Below are 27,630 nucleotides of genomic sequence, written 5' to 3' on the forward strand. Positions count from 1 at the left end.
TACAGCATAGCAGAGGATCAATATCATGACATCATGATCAATCCATCGTGTCTCAGAGACAGAGACTCTGTTTCATTAAACTTTAATGTCCCAGTATTCCAAGCAGCAGATTGGTAACATCACAAACCATCTAAAAAATTCAATTACAAAGTACCCTATTAACAGTAATTACAGTTAAAGTCACATAAAGAGATTCTTTATAGATAGTTTATTTTCATAGTTTTTACAAAAAGTATTGGAATTGATGGTTTTCGAAACAATTTTAAGTTAATGACATTATGACTCTAAACAGGACAGGACATTTTTTTCTTGACGGAGTATTATTTGGCAGCGGTGAATTCATTTAGTCTCCAACCCCAACCATTGTCACTACAACATAATACGAATACGTACTGTACCTGAGGATCATTTCCAACACAAAGAGACATGTTATATCCCTTTATTTTGTACATACACCAACTGTTATGTGTACACCAACCCTACCACACTGAACATGAAATGAAGAACTGAGTAACAACGATATAGGCCTCTGCAGATTATTGGAAAAAAGTCTGTAAAGTCATACAGATCTGTCAAGTTCTTCACTCGTTTTTGGAAAGCTAATGTAAATCCTCCTATGGTTAAAATTCTAGCAATCTATACTGGATTACAATATCTAGTTTTCAAGTATCCGGTGACTTTGTGAAATGGTAAATCTAGATTGATACAAAACAGTACAAGTCAAAAAAAATTGATAATTCCGTTGCTCATTTATCTTATGAGACACAGGAAACTTCAAAAGAAAAAAGTCAAGTCCGGTTTGTCTGTGATATTAAAAAGATCACCCATTACTAGGAAGTGGACAGTATTGTTTCATTCTGGGCAAATAACATTTCACTAGTTTGTAGTACAGAAACTTGTCTACGTAAAGTAAACATCAAATAAACAGGAAAACAAAAGTTGACATGGAGAGAGTCCGGAGACTCATTTTTTGGAAGTTCCAAACCCTGAGAATCCCATCATTGCCATCATGTCAGGATCTGCATTGTAACTCAAATCATCCGTGGCTTTCCTTTTTCTCTCTTTGCGGACTTCTTTTCTGTATGCCTTCTGTTTTTCTTCCTGAACAATGCAAAGGATATGAGAAAACATATGACTTTATACACTCACACAATTTCCTTGAATTTAAAAACATAAATTCGTAACATGGACCAACATCTGAGAGCAGTTTCATTGGATAATGCAGAATACACCAACAATATGAATACTGTTACGAACAAATCAGGTGGATAGGGGCTGATTTTTTATTTTTGATTGAAAGACATTCTACCGGTACTTATTCTTCCTGTCACTCAAACATCATGAAATACAAAGTATTCCCCTTGTAACTCCACGTAATTGTAAATTGTTGACAAATTAATTCAAGCCTGGACTAGAATTTTTTTGTCAACAACAATATTTGAAAATACAGATAGAGGTCATGTTGACACATTTAACACCAGGCATCATTGTGGGATCACAAGAAACTGTCTGTTACAAATACGACCAAAATGACAGAACACACATCACAAGTTACACCTGTAAGGATGCCTTTTCATTTCTTTGAAACAAGTATTTGATGCTGAAAAATTCGAGCTGAAACATGCAATTCACACATACCTCTTCCCTAAGTTCTTCCATTCTCTGTTCAAAGTCGTACTCTTTCTTCTTTTCTTCCATCTTTTTCTTGTTGAGTTCAAATCGTTTTTTGACTTGGTCAAGCGACGACCTTTCAACTCTCATGGACATCCCTAAGTTCCTTTGATCTGTTTAAACACATCAGAAGAGATGCAAATTTGTGGATAGACAGAGCTGCTGTTTTTCATTGTTCAAAACAAATTTTGAAGCCTACTTGACCTCCAACCAAATTAATTATGTTGAAAGTCTCATCAGTGTAACATCTACCAGTATGATAATAATCTTTGGTAACTTTTCTGACTTTCTGTATGACAAAACCATTGTAAAAGGTCAATTCCACAGCAAGTAACACACGGCCAAATTTGCATAGTCTTTTGTGATGCAGTGCAATCTTTATCACTCGTTCGGGTGAATTTTCACTGACCCAGGCATAGGGATAGGTGTGATGTTTGCAGTTCAGAAAGAGATTTTGACGCAGTATTGAAATCAAGACGACAACTTACGTTTCTTTCCATTGATGTGATCGAGGAAATTGATGGAATCTTTCACAACACAGTCACACACATTGCAGTAATAGCCACCTTGCTGCGAGGATGGCGTGGTCTTTGTTATCACCTGAGACTTTCCAAGCTTGGATTCAAGATCTACTTTGTACTCTCTCTGTTTCAAATACTCTCTTCGTACTGGCGGTTCTTTCTTGCCCTTCTCTGTAAAAGTGAATGCAAAAGAAAATGGCATACTTTAGGATACAAGTTTGGAGGGAAATACTTGTATACATCAAAAGGTGCATGGTGATCAGTGTTGGAATAATATTTATTTGTGTTAATATTTGTTTCATTACTCAAAACGGTAACCAGGTAACCGTTACCATGGTCCCTGCTCAGTACACCATAGAGATCACACAATTGTAAACCAGTGGCGTTACTGGTCATCCAAACTACTTTCTGTTAGGGGATGGTAGCTATAGCTTTTGATTTTTTTTTTGGGTGCATTTTAGTTTTTAATGCCGTCAACAGTGTATTATTCTTCTCCCTACTGCATGTTGAGATACATAGCATTCAACTTGTCAGCTCAGCCTGAACAGCATTGTTATCGTTGGCAAGCGAATTCTGGTCTGGATTAGAATTAAAGGTGGTGGTTGTCGCGCTGCACATGCTCGTGACAGGGTTCCTCCTAATGTAAACATATCCAAGAACGCCACACTAAGTTACAGGTTGATTACAATGGTTGCGATATTGCCACTTGTTAAAACAGCGGCCGGTCTGTCACAAGCATTCCCACTTTACAAAGCTAACAAGCAATAACTGGTCAATTAATCTGAGTTAAATATCTGCTGAATATTGAACAGGAATTACGCACTGTACTGAGATCACATTTGATCATGATTTCCTTGAATTGCGCTCGGCAACTCATCGCTCGAGCATACTTGAGAGCACTTACCAGTAGGCATGTTACAGTAATATGCCCACACACTATCAAATGACCGGGCTCTAGTCCATGACATCGCTAGCCAAGACGAGAGTTTTATTTCCAGAGGCCAAACAGGAGTCCAGTTGACAACAACGCAAGTGACAGAAATCTACAGCTTGCAGAGCAATGCCCGCTGCAGCAACTGACCAAGGAGAATCTGTTCCGCGGTCTGCTTGAATGTCCGGTGTCAAGAGAGCCAGGTATATGGAGCACCCCATTCAGCTGTGGAGAATTCAACTCCGCTATGAAGTTTGCCCCCATGGTTTGGTGCAACTGAGAATTCCGAGTACAGGTATCAAGTCAAGCGAAGGACCTTTCATAGGTCTTTTGTGGGTTTATCTAATTTGAACGAGGATTCAGACCTGCCAAGCACTCGGAGGTAAAGTTGCAGCTTTAGACGGACACTAGGCCGCACTGTCATGACTGTTGTAGTCACATGATCTCTTGACACATCCCTATGCGTAGCCGTGTGATTGTCCCGCCAAATGCTGTGAAAACCCACTCGCTTTGTCTATTTTCCTGTCATTTGATGCCAGGTATAACTATAAGTTAGCAATTGTGATCAACAGTGTGTCAAGGGTCAAGTCTGTCGCGTGGTCGGATTCTCTTATATCAGTGTATGTCAATGCATAGACAGTAGAGAACTACTGTGTATGGTCAACACAGTGACCATTCTCCCTCATAGATGCAACAGCATCTCCCGTGCCCCGCTCTTGCTTGCCGATCATGGTGTGTAATTTTTCTGTGAGGCATTCTGCTTGTTGCTTGCCTAAATATATATACAATGTTGATCATTTTAGTGATGTTTTATTACTGTACTGTACATAGCATTGTGTACAACCATATCATGCGCGCGATCAAACCCAATTTGTTCACCGTGACTGCATGCGGTAAACTCAGCGATATAATATGCTGAGTGTATTATCTCAATGTTTGTAGCCTTACATGAGTTTATAAGTAGAAATACACTACATTACTGAAGTTCATTTCCGATCTCAATATTTTACTGTCTGATAATCTTGAGTCTTACAGAGACATTTACAAACTGAGGGACCACTTCCATCTCACTACGATGGAAGTTGAGAAGACTTATGATTACAAAAATTTATGTTTATCAACATAAAAGTAGCGCATGCACAGTGCAATGACCACTCCCTTTTAAAATGTAAACAATAATGGTGCTTTTTATGTGTATGGATGCTGTGTTGACAAACTACACACAGTAATGGCTAGTGCACTTCATTATTATGTCACAGCAACAAGATCAAATCATAGACCCTCGAGAAATTTTTCTCGAGGGTCTATGATCAAATCAGCAAATTTCTGTATTTTGCAGCAGTAATGTAGTGTAGGTGGAACCTATTGAAACTTGTGTTTTGTCAGTAGTACTGAACCATGATTCACTGTAGTTATTCAGTGACAGTCTTTCACAAATATTTGACTGCATTTGAGTTTTACTCCATTCACGTGACAAGTCATTCTTGATATACATTTTCTTCAGAGGAGTGATTTCAACAAAAAATGTCAGTTGTGACCTTGCAATGATGTAATGATATGCCATGTCAATTTTTCATACCTACTGTGAAAGAAACAGGCTACTGTGAGGATATCTTTCACACATACCACACATTTTCATTCACAAATGTTTATTTCTTAATGCAATTCTTGTAAATGCGACCAAACTTCAGGCACATGACAATGTTGTATAAGCCTTCATCCATCAATGAGCAAATACTTTTGAAAAGTTGTCTCTCATACTGAAAAGAACATGATATGCAAAACAGGGTTAATATTACTTCTTTTGATAGTTGATCTGTACAGTATCTACTCTGATGAATACCTTTTTCTTCTTGTTCCCTCTCTTCTTTCTCAAGCCGCTCCTTGGCAATTTTTTCATATTCCTCTCTGTCCCATTTTTTACGATGGTCATCAGGTTTCTGCAGGGAGAAGAAATTATTTTCTGAATGACTAATACTAAAATGGCTTTGGGCAAAGTGCTACTTATCAGACCCATAGTTACATTTTTCGGACGGTTCCCGAGTAGCTAGACAAGATGACATGACACATGATTATATTATCTTTCCTTTTTCCTTTGTATGTTTTTATTTGTAATCTTTACTCCACAGTGGAGGTGCTCCTATACAAAGGAGGGATTTATGCATACTGAACTGAACATGACGTACAAATGTCACAAATAAATTTGTTACGCATTGGAACACGCAAACAAGGTGGCGCTCTTCTATGTGAGTAATCCATGCCCAACGAGCACATTTATAGCTATCGATTATTCATCTAAACTAACATTTATCACATATATTACAGAGTGCTACGTGTACTCTCAAGGAAAAAGTTAATTCCTTCTCTGTGACCATCAAACTTTCAACGGATGAAGCCTGAGTAAGCAGTGAAATTACATGAAGACCGGTCATCCTGCGGTATTGCACTGCCACTATTTCACATTCAGCGTTTACCATAATGGAAGGGCCCGGCTGTTGAGCGTCACTATGAATGTGTGATAAAACTTGAATGAAAAATATCGTCAAATTTAAACAGCATGAAATATGATTGAAAACAAAGAGTGTACAACTCACTGCACTATAAGCCGCCATCTTGAAAAATTGTTGATGACCCTCTAGGTTCGACAACATTCATAACTTCCGGTGTGAGCTAAACCCTCAGTTTAGTGATCTTGGTTGGTTTCCGCTGGGCGACGTTACTCTTCGGTTGCCTGAGCTGAGTTTCTGAATCCTGAGATACAAGATGGAATCGGTGGAGAAATCAGTCGCAGAGAAGGCATTATTCGTCAAGCGTGGTAGAGGTCGCCCGAGGAAGTCTGAATCAGAAAAGTTAGAGCGACGAATGGCATATGATCGCGCGCGCAAGAGAAAGCGGACAAAGGTTACTCTTTCAGAGGCTGTGTTCAATAGATGGAAAGCATCCAGGGCGTTGGTTAAAGCAAAATCAAATGATGAATTTGCTGATTTTCTACTTGAACTGCTTGATGTGGAACTCCAGAAGACGGTGTAAGTCTTCAAGTGTACTTGACCGATAACATTTGATGATAAAGACTGTCTTGATGCTGCATGCATGGGGCTAGCTGCAGTAGTAGCTCGAGGGTTTGCCTGGTATTTGCCATCGCATCCGACCCAAATGCCCACTGGGAAAAACCTCGAGCTACTGTACTGCAGCTAGCATGGGGCTAGCTCCATGCTGCATGTAGCCACGGCTTTCCCCAGTGATTTTGTGTGTTGGGGAAAGTTGTGGGCTATAAAGCGACAGCAAGTGTAAAGCATGAAGTTGCCTTTATGTTTTTCCCCATGTATATACAAACGCAGTCCCTCCCCCGTGGTGCAAGACATACATGACAATAGCTGCAGCAGTACCAGTAAAGGTTTTGTCTTGGATTTTGGATTGTCTGTGGTTGTAATCACAACCCCAGGCAAAACCTCGAACTGTTCTACTGCAGCTTAAAAAACTGACAGCAGATCAGAAGAAAATGGCCTGCTTGAATCTGCTGTTTATGATGTAGCGCATGGAGGCGGAAGCGATCTCGCTTTTACCTCCATATTCAGCTTAAGCTGCTATAACAAATACACTTTATTACCAAAGGAGCTCGCAGCTATTGACCAAGCTATGCGATGATGAAACCTGACAGTAACAGGGTCCAGACATTTCACACCAAAACCAGGTCACCCCATACAACTTTGTCCTAAACCATTTTGTACCAAAACCACCTCGTCCCAATGTAATACCTCCTCTCACGCATCTTCCCCCCCAAGTAAAACCACTTCATTCAAACTGTAGTAACATCATAATACTTCCAACTTGTCCTAAATCAACAATGACACGATTTATCACAGCGTTGTTTTTACCGGTGGCAGGACGTTTTGGCTACCATGGACCATTTATTCTTGCATAAAACCATACATGGTAGAATCGCAAATGCAAACTACTAAAAGCTACAACTGATGCCTTGCGCAGAATTGCGCTATGTCTATTTCCTAGTAATGTACAATTTCAAGGCTTTTACAGTCCTGGAATGATGGATAGGTGACGAAAACTTTGATGGCAGTGGTTTGTTATTTTTAGCTTGACAAGTTGTGATAGTTTTGGGCGAAGTGGCATTTTTTAGGGGCGAAATGGTTTTTAGGTGACATGACTGGTGGGGTGAAGAGGTTTTTAGCTCACGTGTTAACACACATGAGCTTATGTTGCAGTGATGCCTGTCTGTCTGTGTGTCTGGTTTGTGTGTCTGTCTGTCTGCCTGATATCTCAAAATTAGCTCATCAGATCAGAATCAGATCTGGTACATAGATTCAGTTTGCAAATGGCAAGAACTGATTAGTTTTTGGTGAGTGTACAGTGTTTTCTCTGCATGTTCATTGAAAGGGGCACTTTCTGCCCCATTCATCAAAATTAGGGGGCAGACTTGACATTTTAGGGGGCAGTCACTTTTGATGTGAATTTTGCCTTCCTATGAAGCGCTTCCTAGATATCATTACGGTCGTCACCCAGTTCAGTTGCGTCGTCTATGTCGTATGCAGCACATATGCATAAACATCGACATGATGACGTTTGTCAGCTTTTGATGTGCTCGGCTGCTGTCTATCTTCTGTCTAATTGTCAGCTACAAGTTTCCCCGACTCAGGATTTGACATACATGTTCCCTCAGATATGATTCGGTCAGAATTTAGGGGCTTAAATCCATAAAAATATGCACCGATCCCCATGCGCCGATCAAACGATAGTGTTGCATTGCTACACACGTGCCTACACAATGCTAAAGCTCGAATTTTCCCAACTTACATCATTGATACACACAGTACTATGCGCTTTGGTCACTCTCATATATCAATATATGTGGACATCTTTGCCTGCTGTGTTCTGTGCGCGATTTTCGCGCAGTCAGTGACTTTTTCAGGGCAGACAATGACTCGAAATGCGCAATTTGCACAATCGCGCAGTCGAGAGAAAACCCTGAGTGTAGCTTGCTTACCTTTTGCTCATTTGCATAATTAATGATTTTAGAAAAAAAGGGATATACATTGAGAACGACTGTACACAATTTGATAAGATTTGCTACAAATGTTGATCCCACTAAGATATATCAGCCGTGAAAGGTATTATTAAGGTGTGACATGAAAGATAATTGCACATTTACTGAACTTTCCTAATTAGCGACATATATCTGAATTGACCTAAATCAAAATTTACGAAACTTGGCATGTATATTGAAGATACTATGACTTAACATTATTGAAAGTCATTGAGCGTTTTAAGTTAAGCCAATTTCTAATTTGCATATTTAATGAACTATTCTAATTAACCCTTTCACCACCGTGGTTTGGCCCAAACCCATTTTTATCAATAGTGATTATGGACCTGTTTACAGGAAATTGGGGTTAACAGGTTATAGAGATATATCTGAATTGACTGGACCAAAGTTGATGAAACTTGCTACATATATTAAAGTTACTATGATACAACATTCATGAGAGTCATTAAGCATTTTTTAAGCCAATTCCTAATTTGCATTTTTAATACATTTTGAAAAAAGGGGATATACATTTGAATTGACTCGACCAAAATTGATGAAACTTGTTATGTACATTGAAGATACTCTGATACAACATACTTGAAACTAATTAAGCATTTTAACTTCACCCAATTCCTATTTGCATATTTAAAGAACTTTCTTAATTAGGAATATATATCTGAATTAACTTGATCAAGGTTGATGAGATTTGCTATGTCCATTGAAGATACTATGATACCACATTATTGAAAGTCATTAAGTATTTTAACTTCAGTCAATTCCTTATTTGCATATGTAATGAACTTTCCTAATTAGGGACATAAATCTTAATTTACTTGACGAATCTTGCTACATGTATTGCAGTTACTATGATACAGCATACAGGGTCATTAGAACTGTGCTCAAAGGTTGTGTGGGATCCATACAACAATTGTAAACACTGACTCCAAGGTATGTTGGCAAGTGATGTAGGTTAACGTTTATCATAATGTGCATCATAAAATTAAAATGTTGCAGTTGTGCTGACTTGATGCTTCTAGATATTGAGCATGAAATACATTGTTTGTAAACAAGAAAGTCACACAGGCCAAAGTAAAATTTTAATGTTGCATCTATGTTGACATGATGCATTTAGATGTTGTGCATGAAATACATTGTTTGTGAACAAGAAAGTTGCTAAGGTACATTTCTGATGACCCTTTTCTTTTAATGTCTGTCCTGGGCACTTCTGAGTTCCTGAACATTACCTTTAAGAGTAATGTCATGTTCAGGATTATTTGGATGTTGGATTCTAGAGTTCTTTTGCCTTCGGGTCTTGTTTTTTGTCCGTATTTTTTCTTGTATATTGTACATGCACAATACCCAGATGTCCATCTGTCAACTTAGGAATCTCCATTGACAGAGCTAGGAATGTTTGGTATCTTTTTTTGTCATATTTTCCATCCTAAAGTTACCACACTTTGACAGAAGCAAGGAACTATGTGTGCTGTAATTTGTAATTGTAGCTCCGGGGCCATGGGGTTCCAGACACTTTGCACCGAATCTAGGTCATGTTCCCCCAACCACCTTCACCAATAACAACAACAACAACTAGTTAGTCCCCAAGCCACCTCATCCCATGTACTACCTCATCCCACATCACTTTGCCCCAGAGTTCAACCTCTCACCAAAATCAATTTGCCCCAAGTATAGTACAAGCGCTCCCAAAATCACCATGGGTCATTGTGTTATGTTTTAACAAGGAACCTGGACGCATTACTGTGTCAAGATATTTTGGCTATCACAAAGATTGCATCCTCCCAAAAACTATTAAATAAATACCACAAATGTGCTGACAAACCACATTCGTACACTCATACATGTAATCCGACAAGATCAGTACAATGTAATAGTGTGGTGAAAGTGTCAGGTTATGACAACCCTGTTTCCCTACGTCTTCATATGGCTTGTAGAAGAATTGAGTGATGTTATTTTTTCAAAATGTGTTCACTTTGACGACTTTGGTCATGCAATAGATGAGCAATGAAATCTTCAGGGGCATTGGTGTGTTGTTTTCAGCTTTACTGGTTGGCAACAGTTTGGGGCGAAGCGGTGATGTTTTGGGGATGAAATGATTTTTCAGACTCAGTAGTTCTTGGGACAAAGAAGTTTTAGTACTGCAGGGTTGTTTTGCTGTGAGGTGGTACAGGACATGGTAGTACTGTATGGTGTGACTTGGTTTTAATGTGAACTGTCTGGCAGGGGGGGGGGCTATGCACTTGCTTCTTCTGTAGTGTTGGTGCCAGCCCATGGACAACATTGCCTGACCACTGAATACTCAGAAATTATGCACAGTACCATGTACCAGTAGATCTACTGTGCGCAGAAACAATGCCACATTTGGAGAGATCTCACATTGTGTGGCAAGATTGCGGTGGATTAGAAGAAAAACCTGGCTCAGAGGCATTAAACTGTCATTTTCCAGCCTGAAGTATCACTGTCAACTATTCGTTAACATACCGGTAGATAGCATTGCTTATGACTAGGAAAGACTATGGTGAAATAGGGGAAGATTAAATGCCCATGTGACCGTTTCTGTGCACAGCAGATCTATGGTTAAAACAACTGACTGCAGTTCAAACAGGTTGTTATCAGGGTATAAGTAGAGTACATCTTCATAGTAACATGAATTAAACAGACATCTGTTTAGCACATAGTACTCCCATCAATTGGGACTTAGAACAACATTTTTACTCAGAAATCCATTCCATTAACTTTTTTTCACAAAGCAAAACTGTGCTGTGCAACTTTACAATAATGCATTGTAACCTTATTCTAAACTATGTGAGGACTTGTGTTAATTCTAAGACTTGTAAATTGAAATTTCATTTGCCATCAAAGCAGGGCTGTCACCACAGACGCCTTTGAGCTTCCGCTGTCAAATGAATGCTGAGATTGTAAAGTGCCATCTTTGTACATGTACCATGTATATTGCCCTCTTAAGGTAGTATGCGCTTCAAAAGTGAAAGACTTCAACTTTTGCTCAAACTTTCCTCACTGAAACTTTCAACTATTTTCTCACTATATACAGTAGTCAAGAATAAAAATAAGGGGTTACCGTGCAAGTTTTGTGCTAGAGAAACATGTCATCAGACTTTTCTCGTTTTTTGAAATTCACAAATTGCCGTCATCCCTGTGTTAACTCTATGGGAAAAAATTCACATTTTCATGTTTTCAACTGTTACTGCAAGAGCTTTACAATGAGCCCTCACGAGTGATAGACTGGAAAAGTATTTATAAAATCGAGAGTCTGACTATCTGTTCCAAGGCACACTCTAACTTAACCTGTTCACCCCCAATTCCCTGTAAACAGGTCCGCAATCACCATTGAAAACAATGGTTTGGGCAAAACCATGGTGGTGAAAGGGTTAAAGGATCCATGTATTGCACCGAGAGATGAGGAAAGTACAAGTCATAAGGTGGTGTTTTTCCCAGAGAAACTGCTAAACGTTTAATTCATTTACCTATCAGGAACCCTCTTTAAGTTTCTTTTAAAATCATTTTCAGAATTAGAAAGACCAGCTGTGTCTCTCAACCGATGTACCGCAATGAGAAGGTCACTGACCAGGCACCGCAACCTGGACCATCCCATACAACTAGGTGAGGATTTTTATTTTCACATAACCTGTTGTCATTTATGATACTTGTACATGTATTTCAATTAAGACATTTCCCTTCCAAAAAACATGAATTATATGAACACCTCTGTTAAATAGAATAAGGATTGCATTGCACTATATTGGTAGTTGTCAATGCTCATACTATGTACATTGTAAATTTCAAAGAGCTTTATTTCATGAAATATACCGGTATGTACTTTAGATTACAAAAAGACACCGATTCTTTGGACTCAGGTAGCTTCAGACATTACATGTACCATACAGTACTGTATTTACAGTATACACATTACAACTTACAGTTGGCAGTTTCACCATGGCTAGTCAGCTGTATGGCATGTGCTTGGTTTTTGATGTAAATGTGTGCCTCAAAGAAGATTGCCGGTAGGTAGCACTGCAGGCAGAGAACAACCACTAGGTAAAAGCCTACCAAAATAAAGCGTTTCTGAGACACTTGTCAAAGCTAGAGCCATAAGTGTTTGTGTATTGGGTTTTGCTGGAGTCAAATTCAAACCTTCAAAATTGATTTGTTTCTCAGTGACCAAAGTAGCCTTCTTTTTCAATGCATGACATTCATTCTGATTGTCTATTTTTATTGTTTGCAGACCTAAAGAGGCTTCTCATGAAAACCATGAGAGTGGGATCAACCAAATGATTGCAAAATACCATGGAGAGGCTAACAGAGTTACAGAGAAACACTCATCAAGGGTTAGTGAGAGACATCCAGGAATGGACCCGGTGACACATTGGACAGGGTACAGCAGTGTTCATCCCAGTGACAGAGACCAGAGTGGTGAGGGAAGGTGGGCACATGTTGTGGTGAAGACAGAGCCACAAGACGCAGAGGAGTACCAACCTGATGATGCACTTGAATCCGAAGGGTGTGACTCTGACACAGATGATGAACAGATCATTCACGATGACTCTGGGAGACACCAAGGAATGGAAGCCGAGGAAAGAGTACAGGAAGCAGGCACCCTTATTCTGCATTGTTTTGATGGTGAGACTGCAGAAAGTTGCGATGATAATGCTACAGACACTGCAGATGAAGAAGACACATATGCTGATGATATTAACAATAGTACGACAACAAGTTCAGATTTCAACAGTGAGCACTGGGGCAATTTTCAGGAATATAACACAGAACAAATTACTGAGCGTGACAGTGCTGGAAAAGCTACTAATTCTGTCAATATTGGACGAGATGGTGTGTCTAACAAAACAGGACCAGTTAGTAGGTCTGATAATATCGCTCTAGGACAGGTGCATGTAAGTGTACCTGACAACACAAAGCAAGTAAGTCAGTCTGGCAATATACATGTAACACAAGTTAGAAAGTCTGACAACATGGGGCTGGTGCATGTAAGTAAGTCTGATAACGTAGGACAAGTTCCTAAGTCTGATAACGTAGGACAAGTTCCTAAGTCTGATCATGTAGGAAAAGTTCCTAAGTCTGATAATATAGCACAAGTTCCTAAGTCTGATAATATAGCACAAGTTCCTAAGTCTGATAATGTAGGACAAGTTCCTAAGTCTGATATTGTAGGACAAGTTCCTAAGTCTGATCATGTAGGACAAGTTCCTAAGTCTGGTAATGTAGGACAAGTAATTTTATTGAAATCTGACAATTTGGCGCAAGTTAGTAAGTCTGATGGTAAAGGACAAATTAACAAGTCTGACAATATTGGACAGGTAATTTTATTGAAATCTGACAACTTGGTGCAAGTTAGTAAATCTGGCAATACAGGACAAGGGACTCAGTCTGGCAATATGGGACAGATAATTTTAATTAAGCCTAACAACACAGGTCAAGTTCAAATGTCTGGCAATATAGGTCAAGATAAAAAGTCTGACAACATAGGGCAGATGCATGTAAGACAGTCTGACAATATAGGACAGGTTGTTAAGCCTGACAGCATGGGACACTTACCGGTAATTGTGATTAAGCCTGACAACATAGGGCAAGCTAATAAATCTGATGATGTAGGACAAGTCTCTAAGCCTGGCAGTAAACAAAATGTGATTGTAATTAAGCCTAACTACATAGGGCAAGTTGGTAAGTCTGGCAGTACAGGACATTTTAATAAATTTGTCAATTTAGTGCAAGTTAATCAGTCTGCTCGAAAAGCCAATCCGCCAATGGTCTCTAAACGTAAGCCGCCTCTGGTGTGTTCAAAGTGTGGGTATGTGGCTAGCCACAAGCTTACACTGATGCGACACAAGGCCAAGCACTACCCAACCAGATTCAAGTGCCACCTGTGTGAGTACGCCACTCACATTGAGTACCTGCTGGAAAATCACATCCGGAGGTGCCACACTGCGCACTCGGATAAGCTGTTCATCTGCGCCTGGAAGGACTGCAACAGGAGATTTGCCATGGAAGTCGACCTCAAGGTCCACTCCCGGGTGCACGAACAGGACTCCATGTGTCACATCTGCGGGAAGAAGGGCAGCATCAACTTCCTGGTGGGACACTTGGCCAGAGAGCATGGAGTGCGGAAAGGCAGCGAAGACAAGGAGACTGTGAAGTGTAAGCTGTGCGGCAAAGAGTATTCCTCCAAGAGTCAAATGTCCTTCAAACAACACATGATGAAACACAACAATGAGAAACCGTTCAAGTGTCGCTTCTGCAGCAAAGGATTCGTGAGCACCAACTTCCTGCTGGCCCACGAGAGAATCCACACGGGTGAGAAGCCGTACAAGTGCCAGATTTGTAAGTTGGCCTTCGCCAAGGACGCGCAGCTCATCTCACACGTCAGGACGCACACCGGGGAGAAGCCATACAAGTGTAAACAATGCAGCTATGCGAGTACTTGGAATATACAGCTTAGGCAACATGTCAAGGCGCACGGAGCTGCCACTGAGGTCTCGTGTATGACATGCGACATTTCCTTCATCAGTGAGAAAGCATTGAAAATCCACTATAGGAAACATCATACTTCTTAGGAGTAAGACATATCTGGTGGGCACTAACATTTAAGTCTTTAAAACGGTACTTGCGTGTACACATCGTATGTATAATCAAGTTACCTTTGATATGGTCTATTATTAGATATATAAGTCTCTGAACTCAGAATATTATTGAAAGACAATGTACACCATTAATACACGTTAGAACGTAGTTGTACACACTGCATACATGTGCATATGTATACATTTCTCAACATTACATACAGTGACAGTACATGTACCGTATGTATGAGGCATGTTCACATAGCGATGTAATTCCTACATGTACATGTACATTGACTTGGCATTTCTTTAAGTTTTAGATTCCCTTTATCAGTGTACAACTGGATGTCAGTGATGGCTACCATTTAATATGTAGTTCCTGCAGATTGTAGCTGTACTTAACCCTTTGCACCCTGACCCCCTGGTACTCTATGACGTCATCGGACATTTCTGTCCGAGCCGGGTTCAAAGGGTTAACCAACTGAGATTTGAAATTTCACGTCACATTATGTCTTTGGCAAAGTTTTAGTTGGCCAGGCTGTCATTAATGAGAGAAGACAGCCATCTTTCCAAGCCTACAACAAGACTTTGAAATACAAATTGTATGTTTTGTGTCAATCAATATCAGTTGATCTCATCATTTGAATGATGTCAACAATCTTCACGGACAGACTGTCAGTATGTCAACATAGAGCACTGGCTGAAATACCATGACATGATTGTATTAACAACCAATTCAAAGGACTTGGCTCATAAGAATTATTGAAATGAAAGCTTTAAATTACTGTACCATATTTCTCTGAACTTTTGTAATTTGTTTTAGCTTCACAAAATACCATCTTTTCTTTTTTAAGCTTATAGTTACTAGTAATCTTGTTTCTCCCATATTGTGAAGTTTGCAATAACCAGACATGCTTGACAGATTTTACTGTAGTTACAAGAATGTTTACCGTGTGAAGAATTTGATGACACACTGCCACAGTGTTTCATAAAAGTTTCATTTGGATTTGATCAGTTATCTGCTAGAAAGCCAATCAACAGACTCAATGAGTGTGTTTGATTTGAAGTCAATATCAATATCACACACTGTCAAGCTGTTGGTAGCTACAGTCATTTTGAACTTGACTTTCTCAGTAAATGTGTTTAAGAGATATCATGGACTAAGAAGAGACTTTTCACGAACTCAGTGAGATGAAAAAAGAGATTCAAACGCAGCTTGATAGGGAAGTGGTCAGTTTTAAGAATGACTACCTTGCTATTTCACATCAAGCAAAATTAATCACTAAATCCCATGGGGCATCTTAATTTAGCCTAAGATGACCTGTTTGTTCATACAAAAGAAACGTTACACAATACTGTACAGTAGAATAGTGTTAGAAGAAGCAATATGGATTTCAGAAGTCAAGGTTCTGTGAACTATATTGGTCAATAGACGACATAATTGTATGTATATTCTTACCAGATGACAAACCTTTTTATCAGTATTTTTGACAAATGACTTGTTGAAAGAGTTTATGGAGCTAAACTGTGAGAACCAATGTACATGTGACATATGAATTGAAACACACTTCATCCCAACTCTTTGTTGCGATTCGTTAATTTGCGGTCACATGGTATGTGTCATTTTGATGCTGATAAATGTAAATAGCAAATTATACCAGTTAAGAGTTTCCAAAACTCTTAACAAGTGAACAGTGCAGAACAACTGTTGACAGAGGAAGTTTGAAAGTACCATCTACATGTATGCATGCGCACAATCTAGAATGCGTAAAGAAGATGGTAGCATTGTCTGTGATTGGGATGTGTGCAGGATGATGATAGCGGAGGAACTTGTCACTTTCAATAAGGAAAACAGATGAGATGTGTTTCAAAACATATATTGACTGATCACATTTGGGTAACAGCATATGTTTGTGTTCCCTCAGGCCTGAGAGTTGCCCAAAACAGTCTGTTTTTCTCAGCTTACAGACCATATATGGGTGACTCTGAGGCCCTTGGCAACAAATGTGTATTGATACCCTCATGGTCAGTCTATATCATATGTGTACATTATCATGTACATATAACATTCACTATTTCTGCCATTGTAGGAATTAATTCCAGATAAAGTGAAAACATTTTATGGAAGGTGTTGGATGGGAATTGTTATTCCATCGGTGTTGGTTTATAACATCCTGTGTAGCTCAACCTGTTCACTCCAATGCCTTGTAAACCAGTCCACACTCACCATAGATTACAATGATTTGGGGACAAACCACTATGATGAGAGGGTTTTACAAAACCATGTAAACAGACAACTGAAGTACTGGTTAATCTCTCACTGAATTGTCCTGTCATTTTCTGATTGTCTTGAAATCCAATACTATGAGAAATCCATGTGCCTAGCAATCATAGCATACTGATCTTGCTTTGCAATAGAGGATAATTCCATGATGGATTTTCTGAGAGGACTGTTAAATACAAAATATTCTTGGAACAGTACTCAGCCAATGAGAATTGGTTGGTAGACAGATTGAGAGCAACTTCATCATCAGCAATGCGTTCACTTTTGTCTTTTCTTCCAAATATTTGTAATGGTGTAAAACTTGCATGTAACTTCAAACAGCAGTTATTTTTATAGTTTTTGGTCTTTATAGCTAACTTTTGGTTTTGTTTTTCAAATTATATCATTTAACGGCATTCATGTGTTTCTGTTTCAAAATGCTTTTTGAGGATTTAGTCTGCATTATCAAAAACATTGTGATTTATACAGCTCTGTCCATTAGAATGGGAATACATTATAGCCCAAAGGAGGGACTACAGTACGTGCCCAAGGGCAGATGACTTAGTTTTTGTCTGACATCAGGAGGGCAAATACTCTCCTGCCTTGAGATGAGAGTACATAGTCCCTTGTTTGGCCTACAATGTTTTTATTACATATGCCTCTTTTACAGAGTGTTCATCCAAAATTGTCATATTTATTTGCAAATGACAATTTGCTTTATTTCAATGATAGAAGGAAATCCGTTTAAAATTAGAATGATTTTCATTATCCAATGGCACTTTGATATTTTTAAATCACTGCCATTTGGTTTATCAAATTAAAAAAAAATGGATTTATTGATCAATTTTAAATCCCGCAGTTATCAAGTTTAAAAGAGTTCCGCTTCACTTTCAGTCAAGTGATGACTATGCGGCCCGCTATGTCACCAACAAGTTACCACTAAATCCTATGGTTCAATATATGAGGCATGTAAATATTTCAGTGCTCTGCAATAGCTCAGTAAATAGTTCACCGTGTTTGTGAATGATCTATGAATATATTAGTTTACAATCCCTACACTGTACTTTGTACATCAAGGAAGTTTCCACAATCTATAATGAGCACTGCTGCTTCCATGTATGTGTGCCACACTGTAGATGTGAATGTTCTTGAAAAATAGAAATAAAAGTAGACTGATGAGAACAAAAGTCTGTGAATACTTTTGTTAGCTGTCATGTAGAAAAAAATTTGCTAATATTGACTCAGAGTTTCACCTGTATTACTGTGGTGATACAATTTGGTTGTTTCCATATGGTGAAAGCTCACTGGGGGTTTTGAGCTGGCAAGATCACAATATCATATCTCTCTCTTTCTCTCTCTCTCTCTATCTATCGGTACTATATATTAAAATCAGTGATCGATGCTAAAAGCAGAACGTTTTATATATATATATATATATTTATATATATGTGTGTGTGTGTGTGTGTAGCTTTTTTTGTGGACAAGAAAAGAGTGCCCTCGCTCGGTCTCTCTGCTCAGTTGGAAAAGACAATCATCTCACTCTATGATTTACAGAGACAGGTCCATGAAGTGATCTGGTGAAAACAAGCCTCTCCATATTCCATGATGATTAGCCCAATATTCAATGCACTTGACACTACTGCCCAGAAATGTCTCTACGGAAAAATTTTGGTGCTTTATACCACTCAAGCTCTTGACTAATTATATTGGGTCAGATCAAAAAAGCGTCAGTGAACGACACTTTGCTCACCCTTGGTTAGATATGGCATGCCCAAGTGAGTGTATGTACAATATTTTGCAAACTTTTATTGGCAACTGTTGCAATAGACATATACACACACACACATATATACAGCGCCATGCAGCCTGGTACATCACTGAACACACACACATATATACAGCGCCATGCAGCCCGGTACATCAAAATTAATGATGCAATTTACCATACCAAAGTAAAGGCATGCTCTTATATTGTATTACATGGAATTTATGTCACCATTATTTGGTAATTCATCAAGCAGTAATATTTAAGAAAACAACTCATTATTGGCTTGAAGATTTGTGCTTATTTTTCTGTACAAATCACACCCAATGTGTATCACAGTTACCAAGATTTTCACCAGGTTTGCACTTTTGCTGCTCATTAGCAAAAATGGGTAAAATTGCCCAAAAAAACAAAAATAATAAAATACCACAATTCGAACAATTATAACAAAGCTCCACCCTAGGATCATGCGTATCAAGTTCAAAAGCAATCTGATGAGTAGTTTCAGATGAGATGATTTTTTTACCATAAAATGGAAACATTGCCCCAAAATTACAATTAAATTTTGCATAATTTGAAAACTCAACTGAGGTCACCCCTAAGAATGCCGGTATGCATATCAAGTTTTGAAGCAATCAGACACCCAGTTTCAGAGATGATTTTTTTGACCAAATGTGGAAAAAGTTTCTGCTAAAAATAAAAATATGAAAATTTCTCCACAATATAAATAGACCTGAGGTCAACCTTAGGATCATGTATACCAAGTTTCAAAACAGATTTTTTGACCAATAACAGGAAAAATTGTCTCTAAATACAATATGAAAATCTCACCACAATTTGATCAAAACTAAACTTAAGTCAATCTAACTAAAGTTACCTGCACAATAAGTTTCAACCCAATCTGGCCTGTCGTTTGAGACCTTCAGCAATTTGCAGCATTTTCCCTTTTTTTTACCTCATTTGCATAATTTGACTCTAACATTCATTGGAACAAATTCACATCTCCACTTCAGGGTGCATCTGTACACCAAATTGATGGTATGTGTTTGAGTTTTTGACATGGAGGGACATACTGACATACATACATGTATACACGCATGCATATGCCACTGACTTAATATCAGTTAAGCACTTTTTGGTATACATACTTATACCAAATGTGGGCTATTAAAAAAACAGCGAATATCAAATATTTTTTGACAAGTTATTTTTTATTGATTCATAAAATTCTCAGCAAATGATCAATTCATTTTCTTCTTGACAAAAAAATTTAAATTCAACCAGGACTGGCAAATACTTAAAGCTTTTCAGACCCAGCAACATCGTTTGCAATCGTAGACAAATCACACAATTAACCAAATGTAGAAAGGAATGAATGCACATGCAGCAAATGAGGCCACTTGGAGAACCGTTTTAACCTTCCACGGCCATACTTTTGGTACATCCTCATGGTTTCTAATAGGATGAGTGGATCTATATACATGGGGATAGGGGTGGAAGGCTACAAAAAGCCAAATTAGAAGAAATGTTGAAATAACTTCCCAAGATGATGGTGGTTTTGCTGCCAGGCCTGAAAAGTAGAGTACAGTGTGTGCAGCGTAGCGTGAACAAATGCATGCATCGCTATGCAAATGAAAATTGTATTCTCATATACTATTAACCGTGAAGTCATTGATCTTTGTGACTGTCACACCAAAGTGTCTTTAACCTGAAAACACTTCACAAAATATAAACCTTCAATTTTTTTTACTGAATGTCAATCACAAAACACTGGCACCTTCATGTTTCCCTGTCGCCTGATGTACGCATGATGCAGTTAATAGCTGGCTATTTTTTTTTCTGACAACTCACGAACAACAAATACAGGATATTCCAGTGTGTATTTAGATTTATCTGCCTGGCAAAAGAAGATGCCTTCCAGCATCCTTTTTGGTTTGAAAGTTCCAGCCTTTGCTAGGAACTTGTGACATCCTATTTCCTTGCATAAAATGCTTCATTGATGCCTAAAGGTCAAAGTCAAAGGCAACATACTTAAAGCATATCCATTGACAAAAGGTAACTGCATTATTACACGTTGCCAACTCAATAGACTGAAAGATCTGTCACTCAGGGACGCTCTCTGCACTCCCTCTTACGGAGAGGGGGATAGACAGCGCCCTCTAGTGACGAATCTTTCAGTCTACCGACTCAAGAAATTCCAACTCAACTGTTTACATCATAAATTATGTCCAAAAGAGAAAATGTTTCCATCTATGAGGTGGCTGCATAAACACAACTGCTTTGATAGTTTGCTGTTTGATGGACAAGCCATGGGGAAGATTCTAGCTTCTTTCCCCTTGGGGATTCAGGGGAACTCTGTGCAGTATTTATACCGCAAGGATGATTTCTATGTAAATGTGAAAGTGTAGGCGTTTCAAAAGATGAGTAGGTACAGCAAGAGATTCCAAAAACATCTAAGCTGCACAAACACTGTTGCATAAGATAGAAATCGTGATGTGGAGATACCACACTGCTGAGGTTCTACAGCAGGAGACAGAAACAAATTAAAAACATGAGTGGAAAAAAATAGATTTTCTCTAAATATTGCTATGGGAAATATGCAGTTTGCATTTTGTATTAAGATTTCAAATTGATATGAACATGTACAGTATCGCCTAAACTGATGATTGAGAATTTTACCAAAGTGAATTTGAAAACTGCAGTTACAGCGAAAAATTTGTAACATCTAGCTAGCTCTAATTGAGCCTCTACACTGCACAACATTGTTTCTCTCTACTCTCGTACATTGCACACAGACCCCTGATTTTCATTCTTGTTATTTAAGTGGTGGTTTAAAGTATCCTTGAGCAAAGTAGCAAGGTCAAAAGTTCAAAAGCTCAAAAGTTCAAGTTTGTGGTGCATACCGGTATACCTTTACTTTAACGTACTCCAGGGGTGTATCTTTCAAGATGCAAGGCGGGTGCAAGATAAGTTTGCCAAATTGAAACAAAATTTTGTGAAATCATCACCGAATTGCATTGCTCAGCAGACACTTTCTGATATGGACATCTTGATAATTATACAGTTCGTTGCTTCAACTTCAGGATTAAAATACTTCTGATTCACCTGAACAGGCAAAAAATATTGAAATAGCTTTGTGCAAGTCTTGATTCCAAACAGACCTGTACGCAGTAATCTATGTTTTGTTGAACGACAACAACAAGAGAGCACAATAAACGTACAGTGGAAACGGTTATTCATAAAGTCATTTTCCAGCTAAACATCACAAAAAGGCAACACAGGCTATACATGAGTTCCATACCTAACTAAATAATAGATTTGTTTATAACAAAGAAAGAACAACATTGAAAATTATATTTAGTTTTCTTTTCAACAGCCTCATTTCAGTATTTACCGAGAGTCTGTTCGATTCTTTTGATTAAAACCTATTGGCACGGTAAAAAAAATAGACTGGTAAATGAGAACAGGACTCAACTGCAAAACTTATCAGCTCTTCTATAACTACAGTATTATTATACTCCATGCTTCAACTTGTAGATGAATTCTGTGTTTAAAAATCTAAACCTAAAGCAATATGAGCCATCTGCAGTTGATCAACCACTGCATTACTTGAAATCAAGAGTAAAATGCTAAAAGCAAACTAAAAGTTGTCTGTAAATTCTATTTACATATTTTTTTTGCAGTTATTGCTTTTTTGTTTAACTGCTGTCAGCACCAAATCTATATTTTACATGTACATGTATATCTTGTAACATATACAATACATAAAATTTTTGTTTGTTTGGATGTATATTTACAACTCTAGAATTTGTCAAGTGTTTGAAACTGTCATTCAAAAATTCAACACAAATTTTAGAGGTTTCATAATGGTCAAAACCTGAAACAATTACACTGGCCATACACTCTTTTACGCCATGAAAATTTTCTGTGAGTTTGTTCTCATTTGTCTAAATAAGGACAACCACTCAAACAGCAATGCACCACTTCTTATTTGATTCTCTTTCTGCTGTTTTTTTAAAATTCAAAACAATTCCTCTATGAGAAGCAAACTTTACACACAAAAGAGTAATTAATTTCCTATTTTCAGATGAAATAATCTTCCCTAAAATCTTTGCCACAGTGTGTTTACCAACACTCTTCACTGAACACCGATAGGCACAAACCATTCTATGGTGACATTAATCTCTAACCCTCTACTTCACTACAGTGTCTGCCTAACGATGATGAGCAAGATGCTTGTTACTCATACACAGCCCTGCCATTGCTCAATAATCCGCCTAGTGGCTATATGAACCTTGATTACTCCTCCCAAATGAAGGTCTTGACTTCAAGAACAGTAATGACCGAGTCATTACCCGTGGCAGACTCCATTAGTTTACACAGACTGTAGTGAACGTTGTGAATAGAACAGTACAGTATGGCTGCCTTTAGCCTGATAAAAAAATCTTACATTTTAACTGTCATGTAAATGCTGATATTTGACATTTATCAGAGGAAAAATAAAAAATTTAATGTCCCTGACATGAAATAAATGAGTACATCGTAACACTCACACAGAAATTCAGCATTAACGCAGGAATTCAGCATTAACGCAGGTTGGATTGCAGACGACTTGTATGCAAAAAGAAAATGAACTATCTTTTTGATATTTTTCCTAAGGATAAAATAAAACAATAGAGTAAAACAGACAACCTCTTTCCTCAATACAATGACCAAAAAATTGAAACAGTTGCTTTGAAAAATGTTAAAGACTTCTGGTTACAATGTAAATGAAATATTTAAAAAAAATGGGGAAAAAATTCAAGGATCACTTCAAATAATGCAGTCTCCTATACCATAGGTAATATATCATGTTTGAACTCTTATAGGATTCCTTTCTCTTACATTAAAATACCCATATTTGGAATTGCTGAATTGTCTTCTTTGGCAGGTCAAAACATTTTAATTGGTTAATTCAAGGTGCATAGGTCACCTAATTTGGCTATTTGCCAGAAAGTAAGAAATTTGTGCGACTAAAATTTTGGGGGAAAAAAATTCAGTATGTTTTTGTGAAAGACACAAAAAATGTCTTTTGATAATTATTTGGTGAAAACAAAACTAAATTCAATTTTGCAATTCTGGTTTACTTTGATTCAAAAAAAACAAAACAAAGCACAGTACAAATCGCAGCATTAGTGCATCTCCTGTGGATTGTACTCAGCAAAAGTGAAGCTCTTGTTTTTGCATTTCTGGTTGCACTTTGGTCACTTTGACAGTTTTTTAAAACTAAAGAAAACAACACTGCCAGCAGCACTTCCTCTGAAAGTTCTGTGCCACACATCATGTCTTACTCTGAGTGCTTTGACAGTAAGGAAACTAAAAATGGACCTCTTGATACTTCAGACAACTATTCAATGTTCAGATAGAATTCCTTTATGTATTGGTATGTCGTGTTCAAACATTACCTTTCAGGGTTCATATGGATGAACTCAATCTACAGCAATAGCTCCAATACAGTGAGAACTACCAGTATTGGTAAATGGACAGATTTACAGATCTTGTGATAAAAAAAGTTAAACTTACTGCATGTAGATGTGAGTCACATAAAATTCAATATTTACAATCAAACTGTACAGGCATCTGGATGCACAGTCACACTACACATATTGCCCGGTGCAACCGAAAACCTGGCCAACAAATGGTATGGACAAAAATACCGTCAATGACGCTGTACCTTCTCTAATGTGTGGCCAGGTCAGGTAATTGGTTGTTGGCATGAAGTTGTTGGTAAATAGTTGATGATGTAGGGGCATGAGGTGAGACATGGACCCAAAGAACCCAAAAGATGATTAAATACATCAATCAAAAAAATTCTAAGCTACAGTATAAACTGCCTAAAGATAGTTCAGGGTGGAAAAAGTTAAATAATTCAGAAATAAGAATGAACAGTCCAAAATAGTAATGACGCACTTCCCTACAGACCTGAGTGCATGTGAAATACACAACCTGGCATCTGTAAATTAAATGTATACCAAGTGATCATTTTAAGTCACTTTTAACTGTTTTTAAGGGATATTCCAAGAGTCCTGTGGAAATGATGAAAAACGCTTATCTGGTCTTGTGTTTGTAAAACCTCATGGCTGATAATTGTCATAGTATTCAAAAGAAATTGAAAGTGAAGAAATTACTGTTTTTAATAGGCATATTTTCCTTGAAATACAAGACCGTGTAAAGAATATATGCTAAAAGTGTTTAAGAGTAAATTTCTTTTCAAAAAATAATTTAATCTGTGACCAAAGGATTTTTATTCTTTGAGTTTACAAATTCAAACATTGCAATTTGTTCAATCATCTTGTGCAGTGCAAAATTTATAAAATGACTGAAAAATAAAAAAAAATGGCAGAATTACAGTCTTTGTGATGTAAAATCATGGGTTGACATCACGATAATTGTTAATCTGTTCGAAGTACTTTCTATAATTTAAAAAAGAAAAGTTCATGCAGAAACGGTAAGTATATATTGTCAGCAATGTAGTGTTAATTTTGACTTTACATCAAAATATGCCTTTACTGGATACCAAATATGTAGGGCGAAATATTAAAATCAGCCGTGTTCAGCAAAATCCACACAACAGCATTGATCCTTTTCTAATTTGATTTGATTTGCTTATGTTATCCTTGTATGACAGTCAGTGCAATATGGAACTTGAACACAACACAGTGAATAAGTATGCTGTAAATGAAATGGTGTGGCTGCATCCACATGCAGCAATAGGAGTGCCTTTGTCTCTCACCCCTCATTTCCAACCTGTCCCATCCCTGAAAAAATAGTTTGGTCTTATATTTATAATATTAATAATTTCTGTATTTGTTAAAATGTGCGCATCTCAAAAACTTTTGATCATAAACATTTTCATTGTTTTTTATAGCTGACTAGTCAGTTAACCTGTTTTTATTTTGAATATTTGCGCATTTTTTTCAGTATTTGACATTTTCAGAATAGCTTCTTATTCAATTTGTCATTTTCTAAAAGTTAAAATGCTCCTTTGTATGGTCAAGCTTTCCACAAGCATCAAATGTTGTACTTCATATAGGAAGGTCTGCCTCTAGAGGGCGGGCATCATGAATAGTGTTTGTTAGTTAATTCCTCCACATAAACTTCTGATTGTACTGTAAACATTGAACATGGCCGACGTCCGATTTTCCTGTCTAAAACTTTCACTCATTTTCGTTCATATGACTCTGAAACTCAAGGAAACGATTGGGAAGAAAGAGTTATCTTGAAATATTGAGGTACTCGCCGATATTTTGCAAAATTAAATGAGAAAAAATGCAAGGAAAATGCCGACAGGCTTACACAATGACTGTTTTCAGACTCAGAGGCATATGATCATCTGCAGATTATGCGCAACAGGCCCATATCACGTGAGGCCATGAGGGGATTATCCACGCAACTCAGTACCAAACACTAGCGCACACAGGGTGAGCAAACACAAAGTGAGTACCCCTAACGTCAGCTCAGTAGTCTGTAATAGATCGTAGTCAACTAAGAACCTTGGAGAAAGGCTTACATGTAACACTGTGGCTATGCCGCTAAGTCCCTTTTGATTTTTGTCACAGCTCAAAATCGTTCTCCTACACCTCAACCTGAACCAAGAACACCCCCACCAGTCTATGATATGACCCATCACAATGGCATAACGTCAACGGATCTTGACAGATGGAAGTATTGATAGACGGAAGTAGTTGACACCAGCATACTGGTTTTCAACTCTAATACCTTCTCTGTCTATAAATAGACACGAGAAGGTAAAATGGCTGACAGATCACTGGCTCTTTAGTCGACTCTACGACTGGTTCGATTCTGGTCTCATAACAAAGTCGGACGTGCTGGATGAACTGACTTCACTACACGTGCTGGTGATGCTCTCTCCACTGAAGTGCCTGCCCCTCATCTTAAGTTCATGGACTCTGGTATAGCAGGCTACCTCCAAGTCTAGATCATCCTCAAAGGAACTGTTAGTATTGCTCTTCACCAGAGTACTGTCCTCCGAGTTGTTGCTGGCTTCTGCCGTTGATATCTGTGTTTCCTTTACCTCCCCTAGCGTGAAAGACACCCCTCCCCCGCCTGGGTTGATTCCGGTATCCTGCAGTTTGTCTTCCGGCACAAGCTTCCGCAGCTGAGTGACTGTATTCAAGAGTGCAGTCCGTTCAAGTTCTAGTGCGCGTACCTGGGATTTGTATTTATTCAAAGCTGCTTGCATGCTGCTGTATGTGGCTTCCATTGAGTGCAGATTTTCATTGGCTTTCTGCAGCTGTTCCGTGAGTTCTTTGTTTTGCCGTTTCAAGTCCCTGTTTCCAGCCTCAAGTTTCTCTACTTGGTCGGAGTCACCGCGGAATGGTGAGTTTATCATCTCTTCCTGAAGTACCTGATACTCAACTTCATAGGCGTGTAGTTGCTGAGAAATATCCAATTCAAACACCTGCAAGGGACAGCCAAGGTACCGGTAAGAATGGTTCAAATTAAAAGGACGAACAGACGGGATAAAAATAGATTGTGTCAGGAAATGTAGTGTTATGTTGGATTACGCATTAAATGTTAGGAACTTAGGAAGATGTTTGTAAGAAGTAGATAAAAAACCCCCAAACACAAACCTTCAAGATCAGCTCAATAACCCTTTCAAATCCAAATTAAGGATTAACCCTATTGTTTTAAGGCAAAGTTTATCTGTTTTAGAGAGCATGGGCGTCAAAGGGTCAAAGTACAGGTAAAAGAGGGGAAATACTGAAATTGTTGGTATAGTTTGACAACATACAGGTATTTGGCCACATGCCTCTGCCATACAACCCAGAAT

The 27,630-nt window shown here is 38.2% G+C and overlaps 3 protein-coding genes across 6 annotated transcripts in view; 1 reads left to right on the forward strand and 2 right to left on the reverse strand.

Moving 5' to 3' along the window:
- Window positions 1–200: 200 nt before the first annotated feature.
- Window positions 201–5,868, reverse strand: LOC139130865 (zinc finger matrin-type protein 2-like). The gene is made up of 5 exons (XM_070696664.1): window positions 5,718–5,868; window positions 4,967–5,063; window positions 2,160–2,363; window positions 1,639–1,784; window positions 201–1,101 (listed from the first exon to the last, which is right to left on the reverse strand). Exons 1-5 carry the CDS (start codon window positions 5,772–5,774, stop codon window positions 964–966), a joined length of 642 nt encoding a protein of 213 aa, XP_070552765.1. The 5' UTR covers window positions 5,775–5,868; the 3' UTR covers window positions 201–963.
- LOC139130864 (uncharacterized) lies at window positions 5,275–18,435 on the forward strand. Of its 2 annotated transcripts, none has more exons than XM_070696663.1 (3): window positions 5,275–5,369; window positions 11,708–11,800; window positions 12,423–18,207. In XM_070696663.1, exons 2-3 carry the CDS (start codon window positions 11,739–11,741, stop codon window positions 14,761–14,763), a joined length of 2,403 nt encoding a protein of 800 aa, XP_070552764.1. In that variant the 5' UTR covers window positions 5,275–5,369; window positions 11,708–11,738; the 3' UTR covers window positions 14,764–18,207. The 2 variants fall into 2 exon arrangements, with proteins under 2 accessions (XP_070552764.1, XP_070552763.1); XM_070696662.1 differs by lacking the exon at window positions 5,275–5,369 and adding an exon at window positions 5,887–6,149 and having other exon boundaries at window positions 12,423–18,435.
- A 1,552-nt stretch (window positions 18,436–19,987) lies between these two features.
- The window catches only part of LOC139130866 (TBC1 domain family member 1-like), a 76,491-nt gene continuing 68,848 nt past the window's right edge, over window positions 19,988–27,630 (reverse strand). For all 3 annotated transcript variants that reach the window (XM_070696667.1, XM_070696666.1, XM_070696665.1), the window contains one exon: window positions 19,988–27,258. In XM_070696667.1, coding sequence (XP_070552768.1) covers window positions 26,623–27,258 — 636 coding nt within the window. In that variant the 3' untranslated portion in view covers window positions 19,988–26,622. The remainder of the gene's footprint in view (window positions 27,259–27,630) is intronic.

This window comes from Ptychodera flava, chromosome 4 (genome assembly GCF_041260155.1).
Source record: "Ptychodera flava strain L36383 chromosome 4, AS_Pfla_20210202, whole genome shotgun sequence".
NCBI classification, from domain to species: domain Eukaryota; kingdom Metazoa; phylum Hemichordata; class Enteropneusta; family Ptychoderidae; genus Ptychodera; species Ptychodera flava.

Excerpts from the sequence above, each read along its gene's own strand:
- LOC139130865 (XM_070696664.1), bottom strand. The coding sequence starts at position 5,774 with ATGTTGTCGAACCTAGAGGGTCATCAACAATTTTTCAAGATGGCGGCT. Across the intron at positions 2,364-4,966 it reads GAGGGAACAAGAAGAAAAAG|AGAAGGGCAAGAAAGAACCG; the intron begins GTATTCATCAGA and ends TCACTTTTACAG. Across the intron at positions 1,102-1,638 it reads TGGAAGAACTTAGGGAAGAG|GAAGAAAAACAGAAGGCATA; the intron begins GTATGTGTGAAT and ends TGCATTGTTCAG.
- LOC139130864 (XM_070696662.1), top strand. The coding sequence starts at position 5,887 with ATGGAATCGGTGGAGAAATCAGTCGCAGAGAAGGCATTATTCGTCAAG. Across the intron at positions 6,150-11,707 it reads GTGGAACTCCAGAAGACGGT|AATTAGAAAGACCAGCTGTG; the intron begins GTAAGTCTTCAA and ends AATCATTTTCAG. Across the intron at positions 11,801-12,422 it reads GGACCATCCCATACAACTAG|ACCTAAAGAGGCTTCTCATG; the intron begins GTGAGGATTTTT and ends TATTGTTTGCAG.